Source organism: Ricinus communis, chromosome 8, assembly GCF_019578655.1.
Source record: "Ricinus communis isolate WT05 ecotype wild-type chromosome 8, ASM1957865v1, whole genome shotgun sequence".
Taxonomy (NCBI): domain Eukaryota; kingdom Viridiplantae; phylum Streptophyta; class Magnoliopsida; order Malpighiales; family Euphorbiaceae; genus Ricinus; species Ricinus communis.
The window spans coordinates 14358437-14384206 of NC_063263.1; the positions used below are offsets into that span (position 1 = coordinate 14358437).

Consider the following 25770-nt stretch of genomic DNA (forward strand, 5'->3'; position numbering starts at 1 on the left):
TATAACACATGCAGATTCAAACATGAAACCTAGAGAAAACTCCTTATATTTGAAGCTGGAAAACCAGTTTTAACCAAGACAAAATAACAACATGACCAGCCGCTATTTTGATACATGTAGAACACAAACGCAGAAACATGCAATTAAAAAAGTCTTGAACATGCAGCTCTGAGTTCTAGCTAGAGCGAGCTCTTATTATATGTATGATCAGACTCATATATGGTATATTTGAGCAGACTCATATCTTCAAAGCCAGTACTCTATGGTCGGACGTTGCGGCGTCTGGTATGGTTGGCCACGATGGTTCTCTCAATCTGTGTTCAAATGATCAACAATATTGTTAATTAAAAAAAAAAAAGAAGAAGAAAAATATAAATATGATGCCTAAAATGCCCAAATATTACCTGGGTAATGATATTGAAGTTGTTCTTCAGATTCTGGTACTCATCTTTTAGCTTGTCAAAAGCCACCAAGCACCTACACAATATGCCACCAGAAAGAGATTACATGAGCAAGAAGGCTGTCCATCGTTCATCATGTATCACAGGAAAGAGAGTGGAAAAGGCAAATCAAATTCTTGCAGGACAGCTTTTCTTACATAACCAATTTTCCAGTAATAAACATAGCTGACATGTCCTACAAGATATGGCTAAGATATTATATATCTTGCAGGACATGGCTGACATGTCCAGTAGGGTAGGGCAGACTGACAAGTCGGTTCAACAATGGTCCTCACGAGAAACACTGCAAATGCCTTAAAACCCTAACTCAGAAACCTTTTCTATAGTGTAAACAGAACTTGCTAGGCATGAAGAACTAATGCATATCCTCCAACGTATCCATATCTGGAATATTATTATATACAAGCTTAAGATCACTGCCTGGCCATGATAAGTCATTACGTTTATTCCTTTTTACTAAATATTTGTTTTAGTAGTATAAGAGGAATGCTAAAGATTAAGAGCCCTAAGCAATGCAATAAACATTGGCAGAACCGGGGGGACAGAAGGGAGCCATAGCCCCTTAATTGGGATAAATTTTAAAATTGGATATGTATATATATGGCTGTCAGCATTTATCACCTGTGCTGATCCATTTCATCAGTAGCAAGGCGAAGCTCGCGAGAAGCAACGGCCACCAGGCGGGCACCAATGCTGCATCTCCAAATGCATTGTTATTAAGTTGAAAAGACGACTACAAGTTCTCATTTAGATATAGACATCAAAATATATTAGGTAGCCTTGAGTATGTATGATAAAATGTTAGAATGGATATGATAGACATTAGAAAGTTTTATATGCTTAATTATTTTAATGAAATTTCAACTTAAATTTTAAGTATAAGTGAACGAAGCATATGAAAAATATTTTATAAATCTGTTATAATAAGTAATTATGTCTTGTATACGCGCCACATGCTACAGGTAAGTGCACGTGATTATTTATTCAGCTACTATTAAAATTTATACGTGCCTCGTGCGAATATATTAAATTCTTAATGATTCATTTTGATATTATACGCGCCTCGTGCTGTCATTTTCTTTCTTTCTTATAATTTGATAGTATCACTTGTTGCTCAAGTATTCTATCTAAGAATCTAATTAATTACTGGATCTTTCCAAGGTTATGAACATGCACATGGAATCCCAAACATTCATTAAAAGAAATGAATGAAAATGAAGAATGCTCAAATTTCATGCCAATTCCAGTATTGAGGAAGTAAAGGTGTTACCTAGCGCTACTGCCTCTAAGCTGGTGACAATAGTTGACAACTTGGGTATAGTCAACAACAGCTTCATTCCTGATAAATTATGAAAATCAGTCCACCCAACAGAAGTGTTAAAACTAACACCCTTAACCAGATACTAAAATAAATTATGAACTTGATTGAGAAAAGTACAGTAATCTGTTCAACTCTGAGACACAATTATCAGCATCATTCAAGAACATGGATATCACTTCCAAAACAAAGCGAGGATTGTCTACAGTTCGTATCTCAAGGACTTGATCAAAGTGATTGTCTAATATTCCCTGCAAGAAACAAAAGCAAAAAATTTGTAAAGAAATTCATAACCTTTGGCAATCAAAAATAATCATAAGATTAAAAAAATAATGAATGTCTCTTACCATATGATCACAAATTAGACAAAGGTAATTCTTTACTTAATCCCATTTCTGGGTTCCTTTCAGGGAGTTTTGATTTTCCCTGTGTGTTTTGGGACTAAACCCAAAGATCACATGCCTGCCAATTTGTTCTGTTAAGAAAATTTCTAAGGCTGGAAAAATAAAATTGAGAAAATAAAGGCTCTGATTTTCCCCTTTTGTCGGCCAGTGTTGTATTATTTCTTTAGTTTTTTCACCAAACAAATAAATTAGTTTCCTCTATCTAGTCCCAAAGATCTACTACAAGGAAGATCATATATAGCTCAATAATTTGTATTAAAAATGAAATATCAAATGATTGATACCATGCATTGATTAGAAATCATATATCCAAATCCAAAAATGAGAACAAAACAACAAGAAAATAAAGAGTGAACCCTTTTGGCTCAACACTTAAAACACAATAAGAAATCTGTGATCCCAAGAAAAAACTGATCACGTGCTATAAGAAACTATATTCCCAAATATAATTTTCAAAAGAAATAACAAAAGGCTAGCTAGTGAAGAAAAAGATCATGATTTTCTTTTTGATGACAAGATTAACAATATAGAATCACAGAGCAAGATAGAAAACAAACAATCATTAATCATATATATGGTGTAAGAGTAAGAAAACCATAAATCTAAAATCATATAGAGAGTCATGGATCCAACGTTCCTCAAAGCTCAAGAAATGGAAAAAGATTTACAAAAAAGAACCATTAAGAAAGACGAGAAATGGTAATGTTAATCATCACCTGCTGCTTCAAGTTCCTCACAAAGAGCCTCTGCTGATGCATAAGATCAATTCCAACCATTTTCTTGTTTCTTTTCGTTTTATATATAAAATTCTCAGGAAACCAATAAAATGAAAGAATAAAAAATGGTAAAAAAGAAATAAACAAACCAAGAATTAGGAAACCCTTCTCTCTATACTCACTAACACTCTCTCCTGAATAATACTATAAACAACCACCTTCTCTCTCTCTATGTGTCTTTCTTGTAGTGAGTGAGAATAAAGAAAGAAGACGGTATTGGCATATACAGTAGAAAGAAAGAAAGAATCAAAGAAAGGTGAAGAGGCAGTTTGTCTGTATATCATATATCTAAACTGGCAGTGTGTGCTTAATTTGGCAGTGAGACACTGCTCTCACTCTATACGTGGTAATGTGTTCTCACTGCAGTTACTATGAACAGATACTACGCCCACTGCGATCAACAAATCGCCCCCAGTTCCACGCGCTTGCTTCACACTCTCCATACATGTTCTACAGATGTTTTCCAAGAGTAGGATCTGTTTTAGGCAATGCTTATCCAAATGAGTAGTGTAATTTGGAAATGTAATGATGGTAAATATTTTGGGTTGAGATTATATTCTTCTTTTTATAGGTATCAGTAGCTGCATTTTTCTTTTCTTTTTTTTCTTTTTCTGTTTTTTGGCTTTTGCTAATCAACCATGTATCTTGTAATTAGACTAAGTGATCTTGAATTTACCTTATAATTTAAGAAATTAATAGTTCAGGTTTTGTTAATGACGATGACATAATAAATCAAATAGTGTCCTTTAAGAATGGATGCAATTACGTAAAAGTTCTTATTTAGGTGCTAAGATCTAAAGAATATCATACATAAAAGTTTTACATTTCTAGTACTCTTTTTACCTTCTATGTAATGTAGAATGTCATTGTCTAACCCTTCTCCATCTTTTCTCTTTATGTTTGCAATTCTATTTATTACTTCTTTTTATTTTTATTTGGATGTTTTTGTTTGAATCGGGATAATGTAAGTAATAAAATTCCTTCAATAGGTGTAACTCTAAATATTTAAACTCATAACTTTTCGACAAAAATATATTTCAGCGTAAGTTGTTTAATATTACTGTAAGATATTGAATTTTTTCGAAAAAAACATCGATTTTGAAAAATAGTTTTCAAACCTCGGACAAAAATAGATTGAAAAGCATTTTGACCCGGCATAATTCCAAATGAAAATGTATAAGAAAATGAGGTTGGCTAAATGTTGGAAGGTCCAATATGAAAAAGAGAAAAGAAATTGGGATGAGAGAGAATTATTTGCGTCTAGTGTGATGTGAGAAATGCACATTTACCCCTAAGTTATATTTTGTGGTTAAATTAAACATAAATTTTGGATAAAGTTGTAATCTAAGTCCATCTTTCAACTACACACTTGACAAACATTCATTTCCGTCTATTAAGATATTGACTTAGAATAAAGATGACTCCATTACACACACACACACACACAAAATCTTTCTTTTCTCTCTTTGTTAACAAAGACAATAAATCAATCAATAAAAAAGTCATATTCATCTTCTACGATAAAAATCATCTTTGATATAATCAACCCACCCAAAAGACATTAAATCTTTGCTCCATTTCCTTTATTTTTATTTCAGTGATAGTGTGGGGTGGCGGCGGTGGTGGTGATTGAGAATATATGAATTGAGTAAGAGAGGGAGGGAAAGAAAGACAGAAATGAAACATAAAAAAGTGAAGAAAAATTAGCCAATAACTATAAGAGAAGAAATGAGTTCTCCTCACTATTAATTTTTATCTATATCTATTTATACATCATAATGAATAAAAAAATAATATGTATTTTCAAATTTTTTTTTATTTTAAAATTGATATCTTTTAAATTAATAAATATATATTAATTATTTATAAATTTAATATATAAATATAAAAATATAACAATTATTTATTAATTTAATTTATCAATTTAACACTCAAAAATTATATAAGATTTTTCCTCCGCAGTTATTGCTAATTCATCAACATCCGGTCAATCTCTAGCTATAAAAGGGGCATGGATTACAGATTTTACCAATTTTCGTGCTTAATTAGACCAAGAAGATAATTGACAAATTTCTTCTCCAGCACTCGCAACTACTGAAAGTTCCTCTTTGATAAGCTTTGTAGTGGACCGAAAATTGAGGGCTTTGCAGCAATGGCAGATTCCAATTTCAGAGAACGCATAAATCATATCAATTTATTTGATAATGTTCGATGATATCAACATCCACAAGATAGATCAACAGAATATGATATGATCTACGAGCGGAAGCCTGATTAAACTTCTCTTTTCAGCTTCATTCTTTTCTTTTTTTCTTTAAAATTTCTTTTACCATAGAAGGAAGGTGACTCGGAAAGCACGTGTTAGAGCAACCAATGGAGTGAAAATAACCATAAAGAGTATCATCATTATAATGGGGTTTCTTCACAATTTTCATGGAGGCCTCAACCAATGTTTGTGTACGGGAACAACTCATACACTGTCAAAAGGGATGATAAGACCAACGAAGGGCAACGCATCTTTAGAGGCACATCTCAGGCTACAGAATAAAAAATAGCAATCTACCCTGTCCGGTGCACCTGAATACAGGAAAAACCGGGCTAAGAAAAATAATTATTCAATCAACAGGTAAAGTTTGTAGGAAAACAAGTCATGCTGCAGTACTAATATAATCATCATTGCAAAAACAGACATTTTCTCAGCAAAATGATATGGAAGCAACAATAGACATATCGTGACATCTGCAATACGAAAACAACCACTTTGTGAGAACTATTTTTCCCAATAGCAAACCTTAGTTACTCAGTCTCCACTTGCACATGCGTCGACTGATATTCATCATTTTCAATCTTAAATTGCTCCTCTAACTTAAATCGGAAAGCTATAATTTTTTATTTCTTTTTTGCACTTTATATCCTCCCTTATTCATTACAGGACAATCTAGCCTGATTCATGTGTAAAATATGATTTCAAATGCATTGGCTTTTATATTTCAAGCCTTTTGCAGTCAAACAGGCTATTATGGCTTATTTAGGCATCTTTTCTATCATCGTATGAAAATTTAGTGATGAGATTTTCCAAGTGATTGAAGACACATAGCATGTAAATTACACAATCAGAGAAAATAAATTCTTTTCAAGGAAAAAAAAACACCCTGATGTGGCACTCCATTCAATTTCAATGACAAGGGACTTACTTGACAAATGATGCTGTCAGACCAGCAACTATATCAAGACAGATTCGCCAATGAAAGGGAGACTGCTAAGACTTGGGAACAGTAACGTTGAGAATTTTTACATCTTGGTATGGCTTGTCTGCCTTGTCTGTTTTCACCTTCTCAATTGACTGCCAGCAACATAAACCAATTCCAAATGTAAATTAGCACATTTAAGGAGTTATAGGAAATATGGCATTGTGTATTAGAACAGGTGATGTAAGGGAGTGCTTATTTGTCCAGACATTCACTATAAAGGAACTACCTCCATATCATACAGATGCTACTTATTGTCTATCATTTGCACATAATATTTCCACCTTACTCTCACCATAGATGGGGACATATGTGCAAGAACACATGCACAGAAAGGGAGAAGAAAGATGGATTATTGCCAAAGTAGGCAAATACTGAGGGCTTACCTGGACAACATCCATTCCCTTTACAACTCTACCAAAAACTGTGTGCTTATTGTCCAGCCATGGCGTGGCCACTGTGGTGATAAAGAACTGGGAGCCATTTGTGTTTGGGCCAGCATTTGCCATTGACACTGTGAAAGGTCGATCATGTCGTAAACTACAGAGATTTCCATTTCACTCAGTTAGTTCTACAAATACATGGAAGGTATTAACAAGAAAAAAATTATTGGAAAATGAAATGCAAGATGCAGTATAATTTCATAAGAAAAAAATAATCATAAATTAAAATATCCAATAGGGTCTGCCTCTCTTTAAGCATTCATAAGCCAATGTGAAAATGGAACGTGCCATCATACAATTGCATGCCACTAAGTGTAATATCATTGCAGGAGGTGTTTGCCCAAGCTTAAGGAAGAAGATGAGCTTTACTAAAATGGAAAGCTGGGGGCCGGGGATATCTAATGTGAATAAACATCTTTCCTTTTGCCAATTCGTAGGACAGACTGTTGCATAAAAATCTTAACTGAGAAGTTATAAGCCTAACTGGAACAAATCAGTCAGACATAAGCTTCTGCAACAGTTATATAAGTGGCAAGTAGAAAAGTAAGAAATGGGATAATAAGAATTGAAATGTAATAAAACTAACAAAATTACCTTTTATGGAACTCATCCTCAAACTCCCTTCCCCAAATAGACTGCCCACCAGTGCCATCCCCCAAAGGATCTCCAGTCTGTATCATGAAACCTCTGATGACACGATGAAAGATAAGATTATCATAGTAGCCATTCCGGCAGTGTGTAGTAAAATTCTCCACAGTTTTCGGGCATTCTTCAGGATACAGTCTCAGTTGAATGTCACCCATTGTAGTATGCAGAATCTGGTAAGATGTAATATAAATTAGGTAAGGATGAAACAAACTATGCACATAGTGCACTAAAGCATGTATATAGAAATGCAAGCTAAAACAGCTGCCCCGAAAAAGAAAATCCAAAGCAATACGGTTAAGAAAAATAATGAGATCATACAAAATGTGGGAATATGAACCTCATTTACTAAACATCCTAGTCAGAACTGACTACACAGATATGAACATCACCGTAACATAATCAGCAAGTCAAGCAAAGTTAAATCCAAAAGAAGCTCTAATATATATACATATCCAATTAGGATGTTCTAGTTGAGAATAATAAATGTATGAATGAAAGAATTCAAAGATTTTCTCAGTTTGAAGTAAATCCCTCATAATTAGAACACACAAGAGGAGGACAATAAAGAGACTCACCACATTGTCAGGAAGAGATGTCGTGACTGATTTTCCTATATCTGATACAGCCAAAAGTTCATCTGCCGGAGGCTTCTCATTGAAGACATCCCTCCCCTTAGTTGCATCCTCAGGTTCCTCTGGTTCTCGCCGGCTAATTATGCCAAAAGTAATGAACCAGATACAATGTTAAATTTCATAATACAATAGAAATCCAGAAATCAAAGCCCAGAAAAAAATTTTCTTTTTAAGGCAAAGGGTTGACATTATATTTCTTTATGGGTGAAGGTATAAATGGCCTAAATATTCAAATGTGGCAACGAGAAATGTTTCAATTTGCAACTCTTGTTTACTTTTTCCAGGATATTGACACCCTCTTTTTTTCCTTACGCCCATTCCTACAAGCATAATTGCTTTTTAAACCTCGTGACTTTGTAACGATCATCAGCCAAGAAGAAGACTTAACCACACTAAATTTAGACAGTTTCACATCATCAGGGATTTTGTACTAGTGGTACCTGAATAAATAAATTCTATGTTTCTTGAAAGCACAGCAAAGGAGAGTGGGGTCAGATAAAGGCTCTTTACTCTCGTTGGCATTTGCTGCAGCTGCAGGAATTTTTCTAACTCTCTTACTGCTTTGGTCACCTTGATATAAGGCAATCTGCAAGAATCTGTCATTGTTCTCCACCTTTCCAAGAATTCGGGCAACTTTATTGGTATGTAAATTTACTACCTATAAGCACAAAGGAGATGACATAAATACCTGTTACAAAGGAAACGTACAAAACAGAACCAACTCTTATGTTTGTTGCAAGCCATAGAAATATGAAACAAATAGGAAAAATTAGTAGCTAAAGGAATGAGAGCAAACGTGGTTTTAGGCTTTAGGAAGTGAAGAGATGCACGCAGAAAACCAACTACCAAATATATTGCTAATTGCATGCAACACAAATGTGGTACAGAACAAAAATATTGAATTCTTAGTTGTAAAATCTAATGGCAGTATACTTACTTTTATCCCAAGGAGGGTTGCATATATCAGAAAATTAGAACTTTCATCAAAAACGGCATTTGGTTGTGGTGCAGTTTCTGTTTTTTCAATTTCCTTCTCAACAGCCATTCTTCTCCCAAAATCAATAGCTTCCAACCGGTACAAGGGTGCATCACTTCTTTGAAGATCTTGAGCCACCTAGTGAACAGAAGACGACTAGTGTAAGAGACCACCACCCCAAAAGAAAATAATTTCTGAATGGTAATTCAATGGAAATTATAATTACCTCAAGAGATTCATCATAAACTCGCCTTAGTTTGCCTGTTCTGAACCAAAATACACGTATTCTACGATCAGGTGATGTAATAGAAAATTGCTTGCCATCTGGACTCACCTGAAACCAATTAAAAATACTGACATTCAAAAACCATATTGATAAAGATGCAAATATATCAAACATAGTTCGCAAATAAGCAAATGAATACTGTCTATTACCTCCATAGTGGAGACACTTGTCTTGCATTTCACAATTTCAAACAGATTGGTGTCACTTTTCAGTCTAAAATTCACCCTGCATAAACCAGATAAATGAAATTGTTAGGCATCCATGGCAATCAGATAAGACCTGGAAAACATATATGCATCCAGAAATATATGCTTAAACAAGAAACGATTTCCAGTATCCTGAGCAAGATCTTATCCAGAATGTATGCACAAAACAAACATATAGAAGTACGTGAAAGGAAAGGTAGTACAGCTCATGAGGATGCCACTTTACAATATTTCTTTAGCTGCTAGGTGTAAAGAATAGAAAATTATTTTACAGTGTATAGAAACTATGGCATTAACTATTCAAATAAACAAGCACATTATCTAAAAGAAACAATGAAATTCTATAATAGTCCCAACAAATATCCAAGATATTATGCCCATACTTATGATGTGAAAAGAGAACCAGACTGAGCATTCAAGAGGCAAGCCAAACATCCATGCATTTCATAAAAGAGTGCATAACATGGATTACATGCTCCTCAACAAAGACAGAAGAAGATATATAAGGAACTTCCAATATTAAGAGGAATAAAGAACCAACTCTGAAAGACTTACCCTAATACCGAACATGCCCATACTCTTTAAAATCTTAGCATACTTAATAACACAGTTAGAAACTTACATAATCTGCAAATGAAAAATAGAAGAATAGTTTGACCCTTAAAATTTTATAGGTCTGCTGAATGGCAGGGCTATAACCAATTAAGTATATAAGCAAGTATTTATTCACATACTCGCTCTCTGGGAACTGAAGAGTAGTAGGATTCCAGTACTCAATGATTCCCTTAGTATCAGCAGATATAACGGTGTCAAACACAGGGTTGTATTTCATAACTTTAATTGGCCCCAAGTGCACCTGAAAAAGATGAAAAGAAGATGCATAAAGTCTCTATATCATAAAACAAAGGAAGAGGGAGGAAGAGATGGAAAGTTAAGCAACTATTTTAGCAACTTAGTACCTGTCTTGAGATGATAGGTTCATTCGTACCAGATCTTGCATCATATATGTGCACAAATGAGGAGTCTCGATCACTAATAGCAAGCCTAGCTTTGACATCCCCTTGTTTGTACACCCACTCAGCACTACCAGGAATGTATGGTAGCCGGATCATGACCATCATGTCATAATTTACAACATCATAAACCTTCACTGATCGGTCATTTGAAATTGTACAGCAAAGTAGGCCATCTACGCTAACCTGCATGGCTGAACAAAGTCATGGTTGATGACTGCACTAAGAAATGACAAAAGGAAAACCAAATAAAAACAAAAGGCCAAAAAACTAATAGAAATCTTGTCTATAGTAAAACAGTAGTGCTATAGTTTGCATACTATAAACCAAAAGATTGGCATACATCCAAACTGCTTAGGGAAAAGCATGTACTTTCCAGAAAATAATGAGTAAATATTTATTGATCAAATGTCTTCAAAATTCAGAAGGAAAACTGAAGGAAGTATCAATCGAAAAAAATTGTGCATGCAAGCAAGGAAAAAGCACTCACCGCTAAACCTTCAATGGGACCAAGATGGGATCTAAAATGTTTTGCAAACTCAATTCCCGCAGCTTTTTTCTTCCAAAATTTCAAATGCCCTGATTAAGATTGATGAAAAACATAAACGTTAATAGCAATCGACAAACATATTACCTGAAACATTCGCATAATATGCGAAAACAACTTGCATAGCCCAATTATTAGCAATAAGTTTACATTAAGCATTTTGTCTAAACTAGTGGATAAGGAAATCAATAGTACAGTAGCACTCCAAACTACACATCCATATCAAGTTGATTCACAAAACTTAACTGTTAAAATGAGTTAAAACGAATTAATACAAAGACTTTTTATTTCTCATATCATTATCATCATAGGGTGTTCCAACACCAATTTATAGCATAGAAAGCAACCTCATTTTCACTTGATGTGATAGTGTGAATTCATAAAACCACCCAATGGAAATTATGTAGCAAAATAAAGAGAGAAAAAAATCAATAAAATTTCTAGCTTCAGTTTTTTTTTTTTCACAGCTCGTAAATATGCCCACAACCACAATAATATCTTCAAAGAAAAGGAAGAAACAGAAAACCTCATAATGATAAAATCTCTAAAATATAATTCAAAACCATTATGCAATTACCATCAAGACTTCCAGTTATGAAAAAATCAGCTGTTGAGACGGCAACATGAGTAACCACATCTCTATGCATATAACTTTTCTCATACCTGTAAACACAAAAGATTATCATTTTGTAACATTTGTGGTTCCTAGTCAATAAAAACCGTAACCAAATTGAAAACTGTAAAACCCTAAAATACACAAAACTAAACTTTAAAAACAAAAAAGGAGAGAAAAGATAAACACTATGCATACATATTAGCAGATGGAAGTGCGTCTAGGTAAGCTTGTTCGAATTGGAGAGGACGTTTGGCGCGAGCCTTGGGAGCAGGGCCTGGTCCAACTATGGGCTCTTCCTCGCTCTCCGGTGGTACTGCCGTTTTAGCATTGGTGTTGCCGTTTTGTGGTTCTTCCATTATCGTTGATTTCTAGGGTTTTGGCGATAGAGAGAGAGAGAGGAATGGAATTTTCAGGTTGGGGTTTTTGAGTTCTGTCAAAGTGCGCGCTGCTTTGAGTGGTTTGCTACTGCGACGATGGAGCTGGGTTCGGTTCCATTAGCTTTTTCTAATTCTAGTGTTCAAATTAGTTAAAATAATAATGTATTAGTATGTTTATGACTATCTAATAATAAAATCACTAATTTCTCTAGATAAAAAAAATAAAATTTTTTATTTTTTCTTATACATATAAATATATTATTCAATAATTCTTCTTCCGTATAATTTACTTTTTGCACCTAAAAAAGATAAACTTTCTTTTTTGAATCTATTATAAATTATAGTCGGTCACTTCTTTTTATTATAATTTAATAAGTAATAGTCAAATTTCATTAATTAATTAATATAAACATTTTTATATAATTTAGTAATAATTTTTTAAGGAAATAAATATTAATTAAAAAATTTATATTCATAATTCATATATAAATTAAAAGTAGACTATTTTTTCAAGATGAAAAGAAATTTATAAGATGCCAAGAATATTTACAATATATTATTTATATCTACATCAATTTCTGAAAGAGTCATTTCACAAAATAAGAATTCAATATAATTCTATGAAAATAAAAATGAAATATAAAGATTTTGTTAAATTTCTAAAAAAAATATATTCTTTATTATTTTACTATTTGAATTTTTTAATATTTTTTATAATAGAAATAATAGAAAAAAATTTCTTTAAAAATAAAGAGGATTGGAGAAGTTTTAAATTTAAAATTTATGTTAGTATTTTTTCTTTTTGGGCATTAAGCCCCCCCCCCCCCCTAAACCCCAAAATCTAACAAATTTATTTTGGCTCTCTTAATCCAATAAGAGAGCAAGCTCGATCGGGTCCTTACCTCCAAACACTTGAATTCCAAATGAGAGCATCGCTCGATCGAGGACCTTAACTCCGTGATCAATCGAACTCGGCCAGAGCAATGCTCGATCAGGGCAAACAAATCCATAATAACCTTATGTCCATGATCATTACCGGTGCGCACGCGGTCCTGATGTAACCCATCAGCCCCCCTTTAATAAAAAGAAAATTTATTTTAAGTACCAATTATGATGTTTTAATAGTATTTCCCTTATGGTCAAGTATTTGTCCAGAAGTTGATCATCTCACATTTAAATTAGTTTAAAATTTTTAAATATTGATGAGAGATATTTAGTATTAATCAATTTCAAGAATTAGTATTTAAAGGCACTAATTAAGAAGATTTTTATTTAATTATATTTTTTTAAGAAATAAAAACTCTATGTTCTAATACTTATGGTTTTCTGAGCGCTCTCTCTCTTTTCTAATTCTTTGGCAATAGTTCCTTAGTTAAGCTACAATCTGTTTATTCTCAAATACAAAAGGGTTAGCTCGGCTCATCGGAATTTAAAGAACAAAGGACCCTCAGGCTAGGTGTGCCGTCTTGGTCGTAGTTTGCGATCCTATCCAGCCTCGAGCTTACAGCATGAGTATCTGGGAATAAGCAGCTCTCGGCCTGTTTTGGTATCAGAGCCATAGGTGACTAAGAAGAGAACCTGGCCATCATGACTTCAGAAATCACTACTCATACTTCTACTCTACAACTCTTCCCTTCTTGTAGAAAGATTGTATCAAATAAGATAGACCACCTTGTGGAGATTCTCTATATTCCTGAAAATATCCAAATAGAAAACACCCTTGTCCCCATTATCAATCCATATAACATCTTCAAGAAGTAAAACTTTGTTCGAAAAACTTTTAACCAAATCATTCACAAGCAACCATTGTCTGTTAAAGAGTATGTCCAATCTTCCTTACTTTCACAATGTTCCCTTACTTCCACCACTCAGGAACAGTATGTTACTCTGGAGGTCCCCACTTCCTTTATAGAGTAGTGGAATAAATAGGGGTACACTCATCTCCTGTCAGGCTCGTACTCTCTTATCATGGCAGAATAGGTTTACCTGTTACAGCCCGGATGTCTCTCTTGGACACCAGGTATCTCAGATACGAACATGCAGTGATCGGGACTATTGTCACAACACTTAACACCGGAAGTGTTATCCTGAATTTCTTCCCAAATTTTAATTTATCTCTTAATGATCCTTACTTATCCACTGCACTCAAAGTCCAAGTTCAAATCACTAGAGCTAACCAAGTGATTGATGCTCTATCCGCAACCCTGCACCATCAAATTGTTTATAGACTCCAAGATCATGCCTTCAATTTACAAATCTTAGGCTTCCAAGCCACTTCTAATGCCTTATTTATCATGGCAGATTCTAGCCAAGTCCCTACAATAGTTCAAACCCCAAGGCAGCTGGAAAGAGAAGATCTACATAAGTTAATTCCAATTGAATGGGTGACAAATTACGAGAAACTCCATGCATCTCAAGCCAAGCCTGTTCAGGCTACTGATCCTCTTTTTGTCACACAAAAGAATGGTACTCGAAAAATAATTTTTACAAAAATAGAAGAATCTTCTTATGCTCCTTCTATTTTCCAGGCTTCGATGATTCAACCCGTGTCTAGACATAGGGATAAGATCCCTATTCATTCTTTCCAATCCTCTGGACATCATATCTACACAACAAGGATTAAGGGACATTTCATCTGGGATATTGACCCAGAAATATGTGGACTAGGCTGCACCTGCAAAGATGACCTTGATTTTATTGAACCGTGTTCTCAACACCCCAGGAAAACCTCAAGAGCCATGTCTCCAGAGACTCCGTGCTCAGTCAAGAAACCCAGGCAAGATGATTGAGATCCAGACGGTCCTTGGATTGGCATCCATAAAAACCAGCAAAAAGAAAAGCAGGATAAATCTCCTCTTCCTATGTATAAGGAAGCTTTGAAACTTCTTGCAAAAGAAGAAAAGACTATCCTTGACATTACCTTTGATGAGATGAAGATATTTTTGGCTCAAAAAGGAATTGTCTTTCGACAGAAGCCTTCTACTACTTGTAGATAGGAGATCTACTCTAATTTGCCAGCAGTCCAGGCACCCTAAACAATTCAAAACTGTTTCATGTTCCAGCCTGAAGATTTTCCTTCTCTAGGGAAGTCAGAAAATAAAAGATCTGAGATCACCCCCTTAAAGGTTACTCCATCAGGAACTTTAGAGCCTATTACTCCGCCAGAAGAAGTACTGAATTGACAGACTTCTAATTCAATAGTCCAGAACTCTTATTTAAAGAAGATTGATGGAAAATTAGATCAAGCTCTTCATTTGGCTCACAAGATAGATCAAAAGCTTTAGGTTATTCAACGGAAGTCTTCCAATTGTATTCTTCTCTGCAAAACAGATACCAGGCTTTAGATAGGAAATTGAAAACTTCTCAGCCGATGTCATCAGTCTTCTAATAAAAGTAAAAAGAGAACATGAACCTTAAACGTCAGATAGAGCAGATTGAGTATGATCTGAAGAAAAGGTCTCCAGAAATTCCTATATTTTCATCTGCAGACTCATCATCATCAATTGTGGCTCCTCCCTTCTGACAAGGTTTCTCTCTGTTCTCACCTTCACCATCAAAACCAGTGACCAAGCTACCTTTTGGAACTTTCCACCATCTGAGTGCAAAACCACAAACTTCTCCCTAGAAAACTCAGGCTCCAGATAAGAGCAAAGCACCACAACAGTTGATGATTGGAGCTTATGACTTTGATACTTCAGAAGATTTTGAAATGCTGATATTTCAGAAATCTTAATGAATACTCAGCAATCACCACCCGAACCTATCGTGGAAGATCCTCCTGATGATTATTCTCCTTTTATGCCTACATCAACTCCCAAACCTAATGCCTCCTCAAGACCATGGTTCACATTGGATAATATTCCACCTTCTAAATGGAAGGATAGGATGTCAGAATTCCTAGCATGAATTGACTTACAAATGTCCTATGAAAATGCTAACCTTAAAAAGGTTGTTACTGAGTTTACCACTAGGTTTACTGGAAGTCTCAGAGATTGGTTCCAGAACCAATCTGAGTATATGCAGATGCAGTTCACTACTATGCCTTTAACAGCAACAGCAATCGCATTACTTCATAACCAATTTCTTGGAGATGTTGATCTGATTATCAAGCAGTAGAAGCAGGAGTACTTTGATCGAAGGTGTTGTTCTATGAAGAAAAAGGATCTAGAAAAGCATTATATGGCAATGTCAAAGCTGTACTATGCGATTAGCAGAAATGAAAGTGATGATACTTTAAAGTATTCTTTCATTTCGTCCCTTCCAGAAGAACTTCAGCCTGAAATTCATTCCTCCATCAATGCAACTAAAAGAGCAGTAAATGCTATAACTTTTGGAGAAATATGGCAGTTTACACTAGCAGCACTCAAAAGACTGTGTGAGTTATAGGAATTCTTCAAGTCATTGCAGTCTCAAGGTACTCTTACAAAGCAAGCATGTAATAGAGATCATCTAAAAATCAAGTGCAAATCTTCAAATTGCACATGTTCAAGGTGTTCTAGTACAAAAAAGTACAAATCCTCTTCTGAACATTACAAAGAAAGCAAGAAGAGGAACAAGACTCATTCTAAAAAGTTCTGTTACTTCAGAAGAAAGAAAGATAAAAGCATCAAGTCCTCCATATGCTATATTTGCAAGAAGAAATGACATTTTGCAAAAAAAATTGTCCTAAAAACCCAGATAAGGCAGTAAGACGGTCCAGCATGTAAGCATGATATTGTCATTGCTAGGATATTTCGAAGAAGATATTGAGTCTCTCCTCTCCGAACAAGACGTCCCGACTACTGATAGCCTTTTTGGAGTAGAAATACATCAAGGTTCTAGTTCATCTGAAGATGATTCTTCTTCAGGATCAGAAGAAATTCCAGTTCTAATGATGGATTTACAGATAGAAAGTATTGATAACATCCTAGCGGATGTAATGCAGTATCCATTATCTCCCAGCTTGGCTCCTGAGTCTACCCAATTTGCAGCTCAGCCAGAGCCTCCCATTCCTTATGTGCATGTTTAGTTCTTGCCTTCAAAATATGCCAAGTCAGTGACAGTAATTGCTTTCTTTGACACTGGGGCACAAAAAAGCATGATGAACCCGTCTATTCTTCCACAAGAATGTTGGCGATACCAAGAGAATAGATTTAAGGCAGCTAATGGAGAGATTTTTAGAACAACCCTGATTACAAGACAACGGATAGGTATACAGTTTTTCCTAAATTGTGTTATCTTGACGCATGTTATTGGATCAGAATTGCCAAACAACACCTCTTGATCGGATTTGACATTTATCATCAGGCTGCAAAGTTACAAATCCTCCCTACAGGTATTAAATTCAAGAGGCAATTCCGTCCATATACAGATACCAATAATCTGTTTGCTATCTCAGATGTAGAATGACCTTTTCTAGAATACAGGAAAAAATTCTTATCATTTTGTCTTGAATCACATGCTCATTTTGAGCATCCTCAGCCACTCTGGAAGAACCCACAATTTTTCATTAAGCTACCTTTCAAACTTAATGAAGATGTGAATCCTAACAGAGCAACCCACCCTGGAATGTCTCCATCAGATTTAGCGTTTGCCAGGTCAGAATGCTTAGCGCTCCTTCAGCAAAGTCTCATTGAACCCACAACATCTCAGTGGGCTTGCCAGGCATTTTATGTTGAGAAAAGATCATAGAAACTTAGAGGAAAAAAGCGGTTTGTTATTGATTACAAGCCTCTAAACTATTTTTTGCAGGATAACAAGTTTCCTCTTCTAAGGATCTCAAACCTCAAAGTCCACATCCAGAAAGCCCAACACTATTCAAAGTTTGATTTAAAGGCAGGCTTCTAGCAATTGGGCATAGACCCAGCTGACAGGTATAAAACAGCATTCTGCATTCCAAATGCCCAATATCAATGGACGGTCATGCCATTTGGGCTCAAAACAGCCCCGTTACTGTTCTAAAAGACCATGGTGCAAGTATTTCAACCCATTTTACATTCCGCCCCGATTTATAATAATGACATACTACTATTCTCAGAAACAGAGGATGCTCATCATTATGAACTTCTACAACATTTTCTGGCAATTGTCCAAAAATATGGAATCATGCTTTCTGAAAAGAAGAGCATTATTAGATAGAAGGAAATTGAATTTCTTGGCATGTATTTCAAAGATGGATAATACACTTATGGTCCCCATCTCATGGAGGAATTGAAAAATTTTCCTGATGAGAATCTTTCAGTAAAGCAGATCCAGCAATTTCTCGGAATTCTAAACTATGTCAGAGATGCCCTGCCCCATTTGTCCAAATATACATGTCATCTCTTAAGAATCCTCCTCCATGGTCTGTAGAGTAAACTATAGCTGTCAAAAAGTTAAAAGAACTGGTCCGAGATCCTCCTGCATTGACGATACCCTCAACAGAAAAATTAATACTCCAAACAAATGCATCTGACTACGCATGGGGAGCAATATTACTCGAGAATCTTGACGGAAAGGAAAGGTTGTATGGATATGCATCGGGAACCTTTTCTAAAGCAGAGACACATTACTATTCAACGTACAAGGAGATTCTTGCAGTCAAATACGATATGAAAAAGTTTGAATTCTTTCTCATCAGCCAACATTTCACTGTAAGGATGGACAACTCCTCTTTTTCAAAGATTCTTGAATTCAATAAGAAAACTATTCCTGAAGCACAGTTGCTGAGATTGAAGTCCTTGTTCAACAAATATGACTTTGAAGTCCAGCATATAAAAGGACCAAGAATGTGATTCCGGATTTCTTATCCAGACTTTCTAAGCCTAGTCCCCAACCAGTGACTCACCTAACATCCACTCTTGACATTCCAATCATCTTCATGGCCTCATTCAAAAACAAAGGATCATCTTCATCCATGCCAACTCAGCCACCATCTCCTCCAACCCTACCTCCAAGACTGACTTCAAAACAAGTCAGTAATTTTGCCAGAAATATGATGTTCCATTACCTCTCCGTCATTCAACAAACTTTCAAAATCCCAATGAGCCCACATTTCTTTTACCCTGATCACCCATGGAGATTGGTTTATCACCTCACCCCCTCACATCTTCAGATACAAGAAGAACTTTGGTTCTTATGGTGCATTTCTACCTTCTGTTATCATGCAATTGAAGTTCCTCTTATGGACCTCCTATACTTTCTTAATATTGACACCAACAATGAAACATTACCATGGCAGTATCTTACCTGGTTTTGGACTGAATATCAGTGGAAGGTTGACCTGTTAAACTTAATCCACAAAAATAAACTTTTCACTGATAACAATGCTCGGGCATCAAAATACCGAGTAATTTTCATTATCCACAGGTCCTGTTTCCAGGTCATTGAAGCAACATATGCCACTTAAAATATATGTTACCATTGGAAAACTATTGATCGACCTTTGCATCAGGCACCTTAGGTTATGGCGGAACTGGATCTTGCACTCAGAATTAGGAACCAGCAGGAAAACATGGTCATTTCCATACCACTCATTTGCACACAGCAATGATGGATGTTGTCTCACGATCTCCCACATTATCGACACCCCAGGATGACCCTACACTCTCTCAAGGGCAGCAGGATGCACTAATGCAAGATTTCCAGCCACTAGAGGATAATGAAGAGCTAGACGACATCAACACTGGTCCATGGTACAAACATCTTTATTAAGTGTTGCCGTGTCTCAGTTACAGCTGTCAAAAGTTGGGGTCAATTCATGTATTGTCATAGTCTTTATGTATTGTCATAGTCTTGTTGTAAGAAGATAAGATTCCTATCTTATATATCTTTATATAAAGTGTGTGTATGTGTGAAAAGATAAGATTCTCTATCTTATCTTTACTGTCCTATTGTAAATCATGTATGTGTATCTTATGTGTAAAAAGATGAGATTCCTATCTTATCCTTACTATCTGATGTAAGGCTCCTCTATATAAAGAAGAGTCTTGAGTAATGTATGGCAAGTTTCCTTCTCTCTTCTGATAAATAAAATCTCTGTGTTCTAATACTTATGGCTTTCTGAGCTCTCTCTCTCTTCTCTGATCTTTTGGCTATGGTTCCTTAGTTAAGCTACGATCTGTTTATTCTCAAATACAAAGGCTAGCTCGGCTCATCGGAATTTAAAGAACAAAGGACCCCCAGGCTAGGTGTGCCGTCTTGGTCATAGTTTGTGATCCTATCCGGCCTCGAGCTTACAACATGAGTATCTGGGAATAAGCAGCTCTCGGCATGTTTTGAAACAATGTAAATCACCCTAATCCGAATAGAATTCACCCCATATTGAGTATTTTTAAATTAGCAATTGTAAGATATTCTAGAATTTATAGTTATATGAATATAAATTCATAGTTCTTATTAAATTATGATTCATGATGAATCATCTTATATAATTTATGAGACATTAAATTTAAATAATGAAATTTTGCATTCTTCTCATATGTCACTGTAAATCATGGCTTAAGAAGAAACTTCATAGTAATGGAAACATAATACAATACAATTCATCTCAATAAATATATATATATATATATATATATATATATATATATATATATATATATATATATGAGTTGCAAATAATTTTATTTTTCTTTTAATTTATTTATGTTCAGTTATAATTAGACAAAATTAGTAAGAGAAGTAAGTTTTGAATCATGAATTCAGTATATAGAAGTTAAAAAGCAAATAGATGCTATTGAATCATAGTGGTAAACGGGTAATGATCAATCTTAAAAGGTATTATTTGTGTCTACTCTCTGCATCAAATTTCTTTAATTCGTGGCTTAACAAGACATCCTTGCATAACGCTTGCAAGTTTTTTTTGTTGAGCCATGGCGGAGGAGGGAAAAGTGAAGGAAGACTCGAACTCGAGTTCTAACTCAAATTGAAATATGCATTTATCACGAGACTAAATGAAAATGCATAGTTTTAATTAAATTTAAAGAAATTATTTAAAAAGAAACTTGGATAAAAATTAAAGAATTTTAAGATTGATCCACATAACCGTTAAAGAATGAGTATTTCATAACCAGTTATCTAATAAATAAAAATAAATAAATGAGGATGGGATCTAACTAGTGTGACGGCAATCTATCTTATATCATTTGGGTAAGAGCAAAAGCATGATGTGATCTTCTCTTCTCTAGTGAACAAAAAACAAAGAACGACCTTTCTCCAGTCCCAAGCCTAAAGTCCCCACAACTCCTTCACTAAACAACTCACATGGGGGTTGAGGCCTTCCTCTTCACATACAAACACAAGCAGCAATTTCCTTCACCTCATGCCAGTGCCCTCTCTCCACCATCCGAGGGTCCCTCGTGATCTGTGGACAGCCTATCACGCGGCGCCACCGGCTTCCTCCCTATTCCCCCCAAGTCAAAATCTTTCTTTTATGTTTACACTGTCGGGATCCAATGTTCCCCAACGCCTGCATTGACCATAAAATATGTATATACAGAACTCTGCAAGTGGAAATCATAAAAATAAATAATATCTTTAATGCTTAAACCTATCTACTTACTCCCTAATAATTGCAAACATTTGCAGGCAAGCAGACAAAGGCATTGTAGCTTCTAATTCTACATTTCTCCAACCAAGATTGTCGTGTAGTGGCAGTGGTAATGAGTTTTTGCCTTCAAAGTTCAAATATTACTGTGAAATGTATGGTGTATGGTGCGGCTGCTTTATTAAAGCTTTCTTTTAATTTTTATAAACTTCACTAATAATATTCCACAGGTGTCTCGGGACAGCTTTCATCTGATACAATTTCTTTGGTGTATGGGGGAGGAACATAGGGTGGACGTGTGCATCTCAACAATGCCCAATTGACCCCTTGGAAGAAAGGATGGTGCTTAATAGCAGATGCACCCATAGTGGAGCCTAATCTCCTGGCAGGATCTTTAACCAGTAGTTGTGAAATAAGGTCCTTGGCTGTGGAAGGTATTGCAGGTTCTTTAGGAAATTCAAGTGCTCGAGCTACAATGTTAGCTAGAGTTAACTCATGGTCCAGACCTCTAAAGGGTGTGACCCCATAAAATAGTTCAAACATAAATATCCCTAGTGTCCACCAATCCACAGGACTACCATGACCTTCACCGGACACAATCTCTGGTGCCAAGTACTCATGGGTCCCGACAAATGACATTGACCGGACATCGACGGGCTCAGCCACAAACTCAGGCCCACCACGGTGGCCTGTCTTCTTCTTGCGTTTGCGCTTTGGATGGAAGCATGATACAGCTGGAACTATACAGTTAGGGATAATGCATGAAGATGAAGTGAAAGGACGATGGTCAATGGGGTAGTCATTTTTTGGGGCTGCATTTGGGGTGTTCTGGCTAGTAATAATTTGAGGGGTTGATGTAGAATCATCACATTTTAACGAGAGGTCAAAATCAGTGAGCATTATGTGACCATCTGATCTGACAAGCACATTTTCCGGCTTAAGATCACGGTAAACAATCCCCAACATGTGAAGATACTCCAAAGCTACCACTACCTCTGATGCGTAGAACCTATAATAAAAAATTAAAAAACACAAGATTAATTAAATACTAACCAACAAATTCCAAGCATGGCATTTGTGTAACTTAACCAACTCAGAATTAGCTAATAACAAGGGAGTAATACAATTTTGAATGATGGTCCACTAGTTGTATGGAAGAAAAAGAAAGTGGTGCTTAAAAAACTTTGGTGCAAAACTAATAATGCATTTGAGCAAGAAAATAATTGAGATGCTGCAAGAGTCCTAAACATGGGGCAAGGGGACCTATTTGTTTATAAGCAACCAGGATTGATGATTTTTTTTCTTCTTTTGATTATATTATTGATTAAACTGATACAATAATTTTCTTTTTCTTTTTCTATTACATGATTCATACCACAAGGGACCACTGCCCCAACATTCATGTACTCTAATGCAAGAGATCAATATAACAATGAGAAAAGAGAAGGCATGGAAATGATGGAAAGAAGATATCTTGACATGGGAGGTGGAGAAATAAAGCAAATAAACAAAGTTTCTAACTCGCGTCCTCCATCATGTGCATATTCGCATTTTGCACTAGCTTTTTCTTTGCTAGCCGCTAGTATTTTAAGTTGGATGTAGTGAGGAATTAGAAAAGAATTTTTATAAAGAAAACGATTTTTATAAATAAACATTCATGGGGTCATGTGCGTGCGTGTGTCTCCCTAATATTCATTACTGACAAATAAAAAAAAGGGATCGAAAGAACATCAAATGAGCAGGAGGATAAGGATATGAAATCTGTTTCATAATTGGAGAAAAGTAACAAGAAATTGATGGTGTATACTAAACTACAAGGAGATAAATAATTTGGGGCCACAAGTCACTAGCCTAAGGTACAGTCTCTAAAAGAATGTCCGCATATCCAGTAAAATAACGGAAATCCTGAATGTTGTAAAATTGGAACTGTTCATGGCCTTTGAGATATTTTATTCCTTTCTAGATGAAACAACAGAACTTTCTTGTTTACTGGTAAGAATTATGACAGGAATTAGGACGGGTTTCGAATTCGAGACCTACAGCACTGGAAACAGTTCTAGTAGTAATTGAGTTATACAACTACTTAAACCACCGTTTTATTAGACTAATAACTCCAAAAACCTAAAGAAAGCTGCTAAATAGAGGAAAGTATTTTTGGTAAATAATGTAGATACAAATTCAAGCATCCATCATTTACATTCCTTAGAGAATTAATTAAAAGATGCAAGATTAACCAATAACAAACTTGTAATGGTAGAGTGAGACAACAGAAAAGCCTACTAGTACTAATTATTTTATGAGGGAGGGCCATAGCTTAACAACCTTACACAAACATGGACCATTTTCTAGACTTCTATTTCTATACATATTAAACTAGCACCTTCAAACAAAAGTTGCTTGAAATACCAGTCAACTAAGAGAAAAAAATGGACAAGTGTTTCATTTCTTCCCATAAAAACACATACAGCCATGCACATTAGTAAACTGACAATGACTCTACACCATACGTAATACTATATGATTATGACCTCCAACCCCACTTCTTTATCCATACAGTTTCTCTTAGTTGGTCTCCAAAATTTATCACTCTTATTGTCATTAACTGTGAACTAATATAGTTAGTATCATCAATTACTAAAACGTACAACTACCAACAGTTGCATACTGCAGTAAACATTAATCACTCATCCACTCACTCACATTACAGAACTACAGATTCCTCCATTCATAGAAACGCCAGTTCATTGTTTCAGCTACCACCCACCATTAAATAAACGCTAAGCAATAGTGGCAAATCAAGTAATATTATTTCAATCGAGACCCTATTTCATTTCTTACGGTTCCCAATTGACCAATTGTCACATGGCTACATAATTTACGTACCATGATTGACTCTCCTAAAAAACAGAAAAGTCAAATCTTAATTAACTATCGTGGACTTCACCGCACGTGATCATCCTACAAAGAGAAATGATCCACTGTACGGCAATTCACTATGTAAAAAATTCTACATAGCAGCAAGTAACTAATAGAAAGTACTGATATTAACAGTAAGTGGGGTCCCTTCTGACAACCACCGTGCCATCACCAGGTGGTGGACCCCACTCTTCGATCCATCACTCTCGTCGTGGGTGTGTTTCTTGTAGCTGATCAAACGCGATTTATTATTTAAATTTTTAAAGAAATGAGTTTGCTTTTTTTTTTTTGAAAAAATAAAAGTGTACGTAGAAGCTGAGAATAACGGAGGTTACCTGACGGCGGAATCTTCGAGACGTTTAAGAGGCTGACGTTGACGGAGAACATGGAGGTCACCACCGTTACAGAACTCAGTTAACAAACAAAGCCAACGTTGAGATTCAATACAAGCGTATAGACATGGCAAAAATGGATGATCCAGCATTTCCAATATTTCTCTTTCCGTTTTTGCCCTTCCTTCTTTACTTCTGCTAACTAACTCCTTTTTATCCATTACTTTCGCCGCGAATATCGGACTGTCCGTTATATCTGATGCTGCTGACGTGTCAGGTTTTTTTAACTCCGCTAAGTAGACAGAGCCTATGTCACCGGAGCCAAGGCGGAGAGAGAAGCGGAGATCGGAGAGACAGAGGGACTGATGGTGTTTCGAGGTGTGTGTGGAGGGCGCTGGCGTGAGTGTGGCGGAGGAAGAGGACCCGGAGCTTGTGCTGCGGTGGAGAGTGGTGGTCGTTATGGTGGTTGTTGCGGTGGAGGCAAAGCTTATGCTTTGTAGGTCGTCGGTTAAGTCGTCTAGACAGGGCTCCATTGTCTAGAGAGAGAGACACAGAAAGCGCGAGTGGCTTTAGAGAGAGAGAAAGAGAGGCATGGAAATAGAAAGAGAGAGGGAGTGAAGATGAATTTAATTTTTGAAGACAGTGAAATGGGCCGGGTACGGGTAAGGGCTAAGACGGGAGAATGGTGGGCCGATTATGGAAACAGATTAATGCTAATTACATGGAGATTATTGTGTTATGGAATCTAATTAAGGAGATAATATCATTTTCAAGTTTTGTTTTGGCTTCTTTGTTTTTATTTGATTTAATTGCAGATGAGAATGATGATTAGGACTCCTTTTTCCATTTTCTATTTTCCATGTGCTCACGACTTTCTAGTGTCAACATTGATATTACTGTTCAGAACCCCACTTTTTAAAAAAAAAAAAAAATTATTTTTTTTTTCATTTCTATGTTTAGAAAAAAAACTTAAAATTATTAATTCATTACACCTAATGTTTTAGTCTGATAATAAAATGAAACTGTTTTAAAAAATGCATTAGAGTTCAAATATTAATAAACTAAA

The 25770-nt window shown here is 35.5% G+C and overlaps 3 protein-coding genes across 6 annotated transcripts; all 3 read right to left on the reverse strand.

Annotated features, from left to right (window-relative positions):
• Window positions 1–30: 30 nt before the first annotated feature.
• On the reverse strand, window positions 31–3404 carry LOC8269637 (histidine-containing phosphotransfer protein 1). 2 transcript variants are annotated; one of them, XM_002529024.4, is made up of 6 exons: window positions 2900–3382; window positions 1900–2030; window positions 1732–1800; window positions 1083–1154; window positions 405–477; window positions 31–314 (listed from the first exon to the last, which is right to left on the reverse strand). In XM_002529024.4, the coding sequence occupies exons 1-6, from the start codon at window positions 2957–2959 to the stop codon at window positions 261–263; spliced, it is 459 nt and encodes a 152-aa protein (XP_002529070.2). In that variant the 5' UTR covers window positions 2960–3382; the 3' UTR covers window positions 31–260. The 2 variants fall into 2 exon arrangements, with proteins under 2 accessions (XP_002529070.2, XP_015580799.2); XM_015725313.3 differs by lacking the exon at window positions 1083–1154 and having other exon boundaries at window positions 2900–3404.
• Window positions 3405–5338: 1934 nt separating this feature from the next.
• On the reverse strand, window positions 5339–12101 carry LOC8269638 (peptidyl-prolyl cis-trans isomerase CYP71). Of its 2 annotated transcripts, XM_002529025.4 has the most exons (14): window positions 11770–12101; window positions 11536–11621; window positions 10902–10990; window positions 10358–10597; window positions 10133–10254; window positions 9342–9417; window positions 9133–9240; window positions 8868–9044; window positions 8371–8588; window positions 7874–8006; window positions 7245–7468; window positions 6594–6747; window positions 6154–6302; window positions 5339–5536 (listed from the first exon to the last, which is right to left on the reverse strand). In XM_002529025.4, exons 1-13 carry the CDS (start codon window positions 11928–11930, stop codon window positions 6219–6221), a joined length of 1872 nt encoding a protein of 623 aa, XP_002529071.1. In that variant the 5' UTR covers window positions 11931–12101; the 3' UTR covers window positions 5339–5536; window positions 6154–6218. The 2 variants fall into 2 exon arrangements, with proteins under 2 accessions (XP_002529071.1, XP_015580818.1); XM_015725332.3 differs by lacking the exon at window positions 11770–12101 and having other exon boundaries at window positions 10358–10605; window positions 11536–11606.
• An 8818-nt stretch (window positions 12102–20919) lies between these two features.
• LOC8269639 (serine/threonine-protein kinase AGC1-5) lies at window positions 20920–25446 on the reverse strand. 2 transcript variants are annotated; one of them, XR_001535958.3, is made up of 3 exons: window positions 24708–25446; window positions 21472–22465; window positions 20920–21378 (listed from the first exon to the last, which is right to left on the reverse strand). XR_001535958.3 is itself a non-coding variant. In XM_002529026.4 (2 exons), exons 1-2 carry the CDS (start codon window positions 25235–25237, stop codon window positions 21670–21672), a joined length of 1326 nt encoding a protein of 441 aa, XP_002529072.1. In that variant the 5' UTR covers window positions 25238–25446; the 3' UTR covers window positions 20920–21669. The 2 variants fall into 2 exon arrangements, 1 of the variants encoding a protein (XP_002529072.1); XM_002529026.4 differs by having other exon boundaries at window positions 20920–22465.
• Between the last annotated feature and the right edge of the window lie 324 nt (window positions 25447–25770).

Excerpts from the sequence above, each read along its gene's own strand:
- LOC8269639 (XM_002529026.4), bottom strand. The coding sequence starts at position 25,237 with ATGGAGCCCTGTCTAGACGACTTAACCGACGACCTACAAAGCATAAGC. Across the intron at positions 22,466-24,707 it reads CTCGAAGATTCCGCCGTCAG|GTTCTACGCATCAGAGGTAG; the intron begins GTAACCTCCGTT and ends TTTTTATTATAG.
- LOC8269638 (XM_002529025.4), bottom strand. The coding sequence starts at position 11,930 with ATGGAAGAACCACAAAACGGCAACACCAATGCTAAAACGGCAGTACCA. Across the intron at positions 10,598-10,901 it reads GTCCCATTGAAGGTTTAGCG|GTTAGCGTAGATGGCCTACT; the intron begins GTGAGTGCTTTT and ends TCAGCCATGCAG. Across the intron at positions 9,241-9,341 it reads CAAGTGTCTCCACTATGGAG|GTGAGTCCAGATGGCAAGCA; the intron begins GTAATAGACAGT and ends AATTGGTTTCAG.
- LOC8269637 (XM_002529024.4), bottom strand. The coding sequence starts at position 2,959 with ATGGTTGGAATTGATCTTATGCATCAGCAGAGGCTCTTTGTGAGGAAC. Across the intron at positions 2,031-2,899 it reads TGAGGAACTTGAAGCAGCAG|GGAATATTAGACAATCACTT; the intron begins GTGATGATTAAC and ends TGTTTCTTGCAG. Across the intron at positions 315-404 it reads ACTTCAATATCATTACCCAG|ATTGAGAGAACCATCGTGGC; the intron begins GTAATATTTGGG and ends ATTTGAACACAG.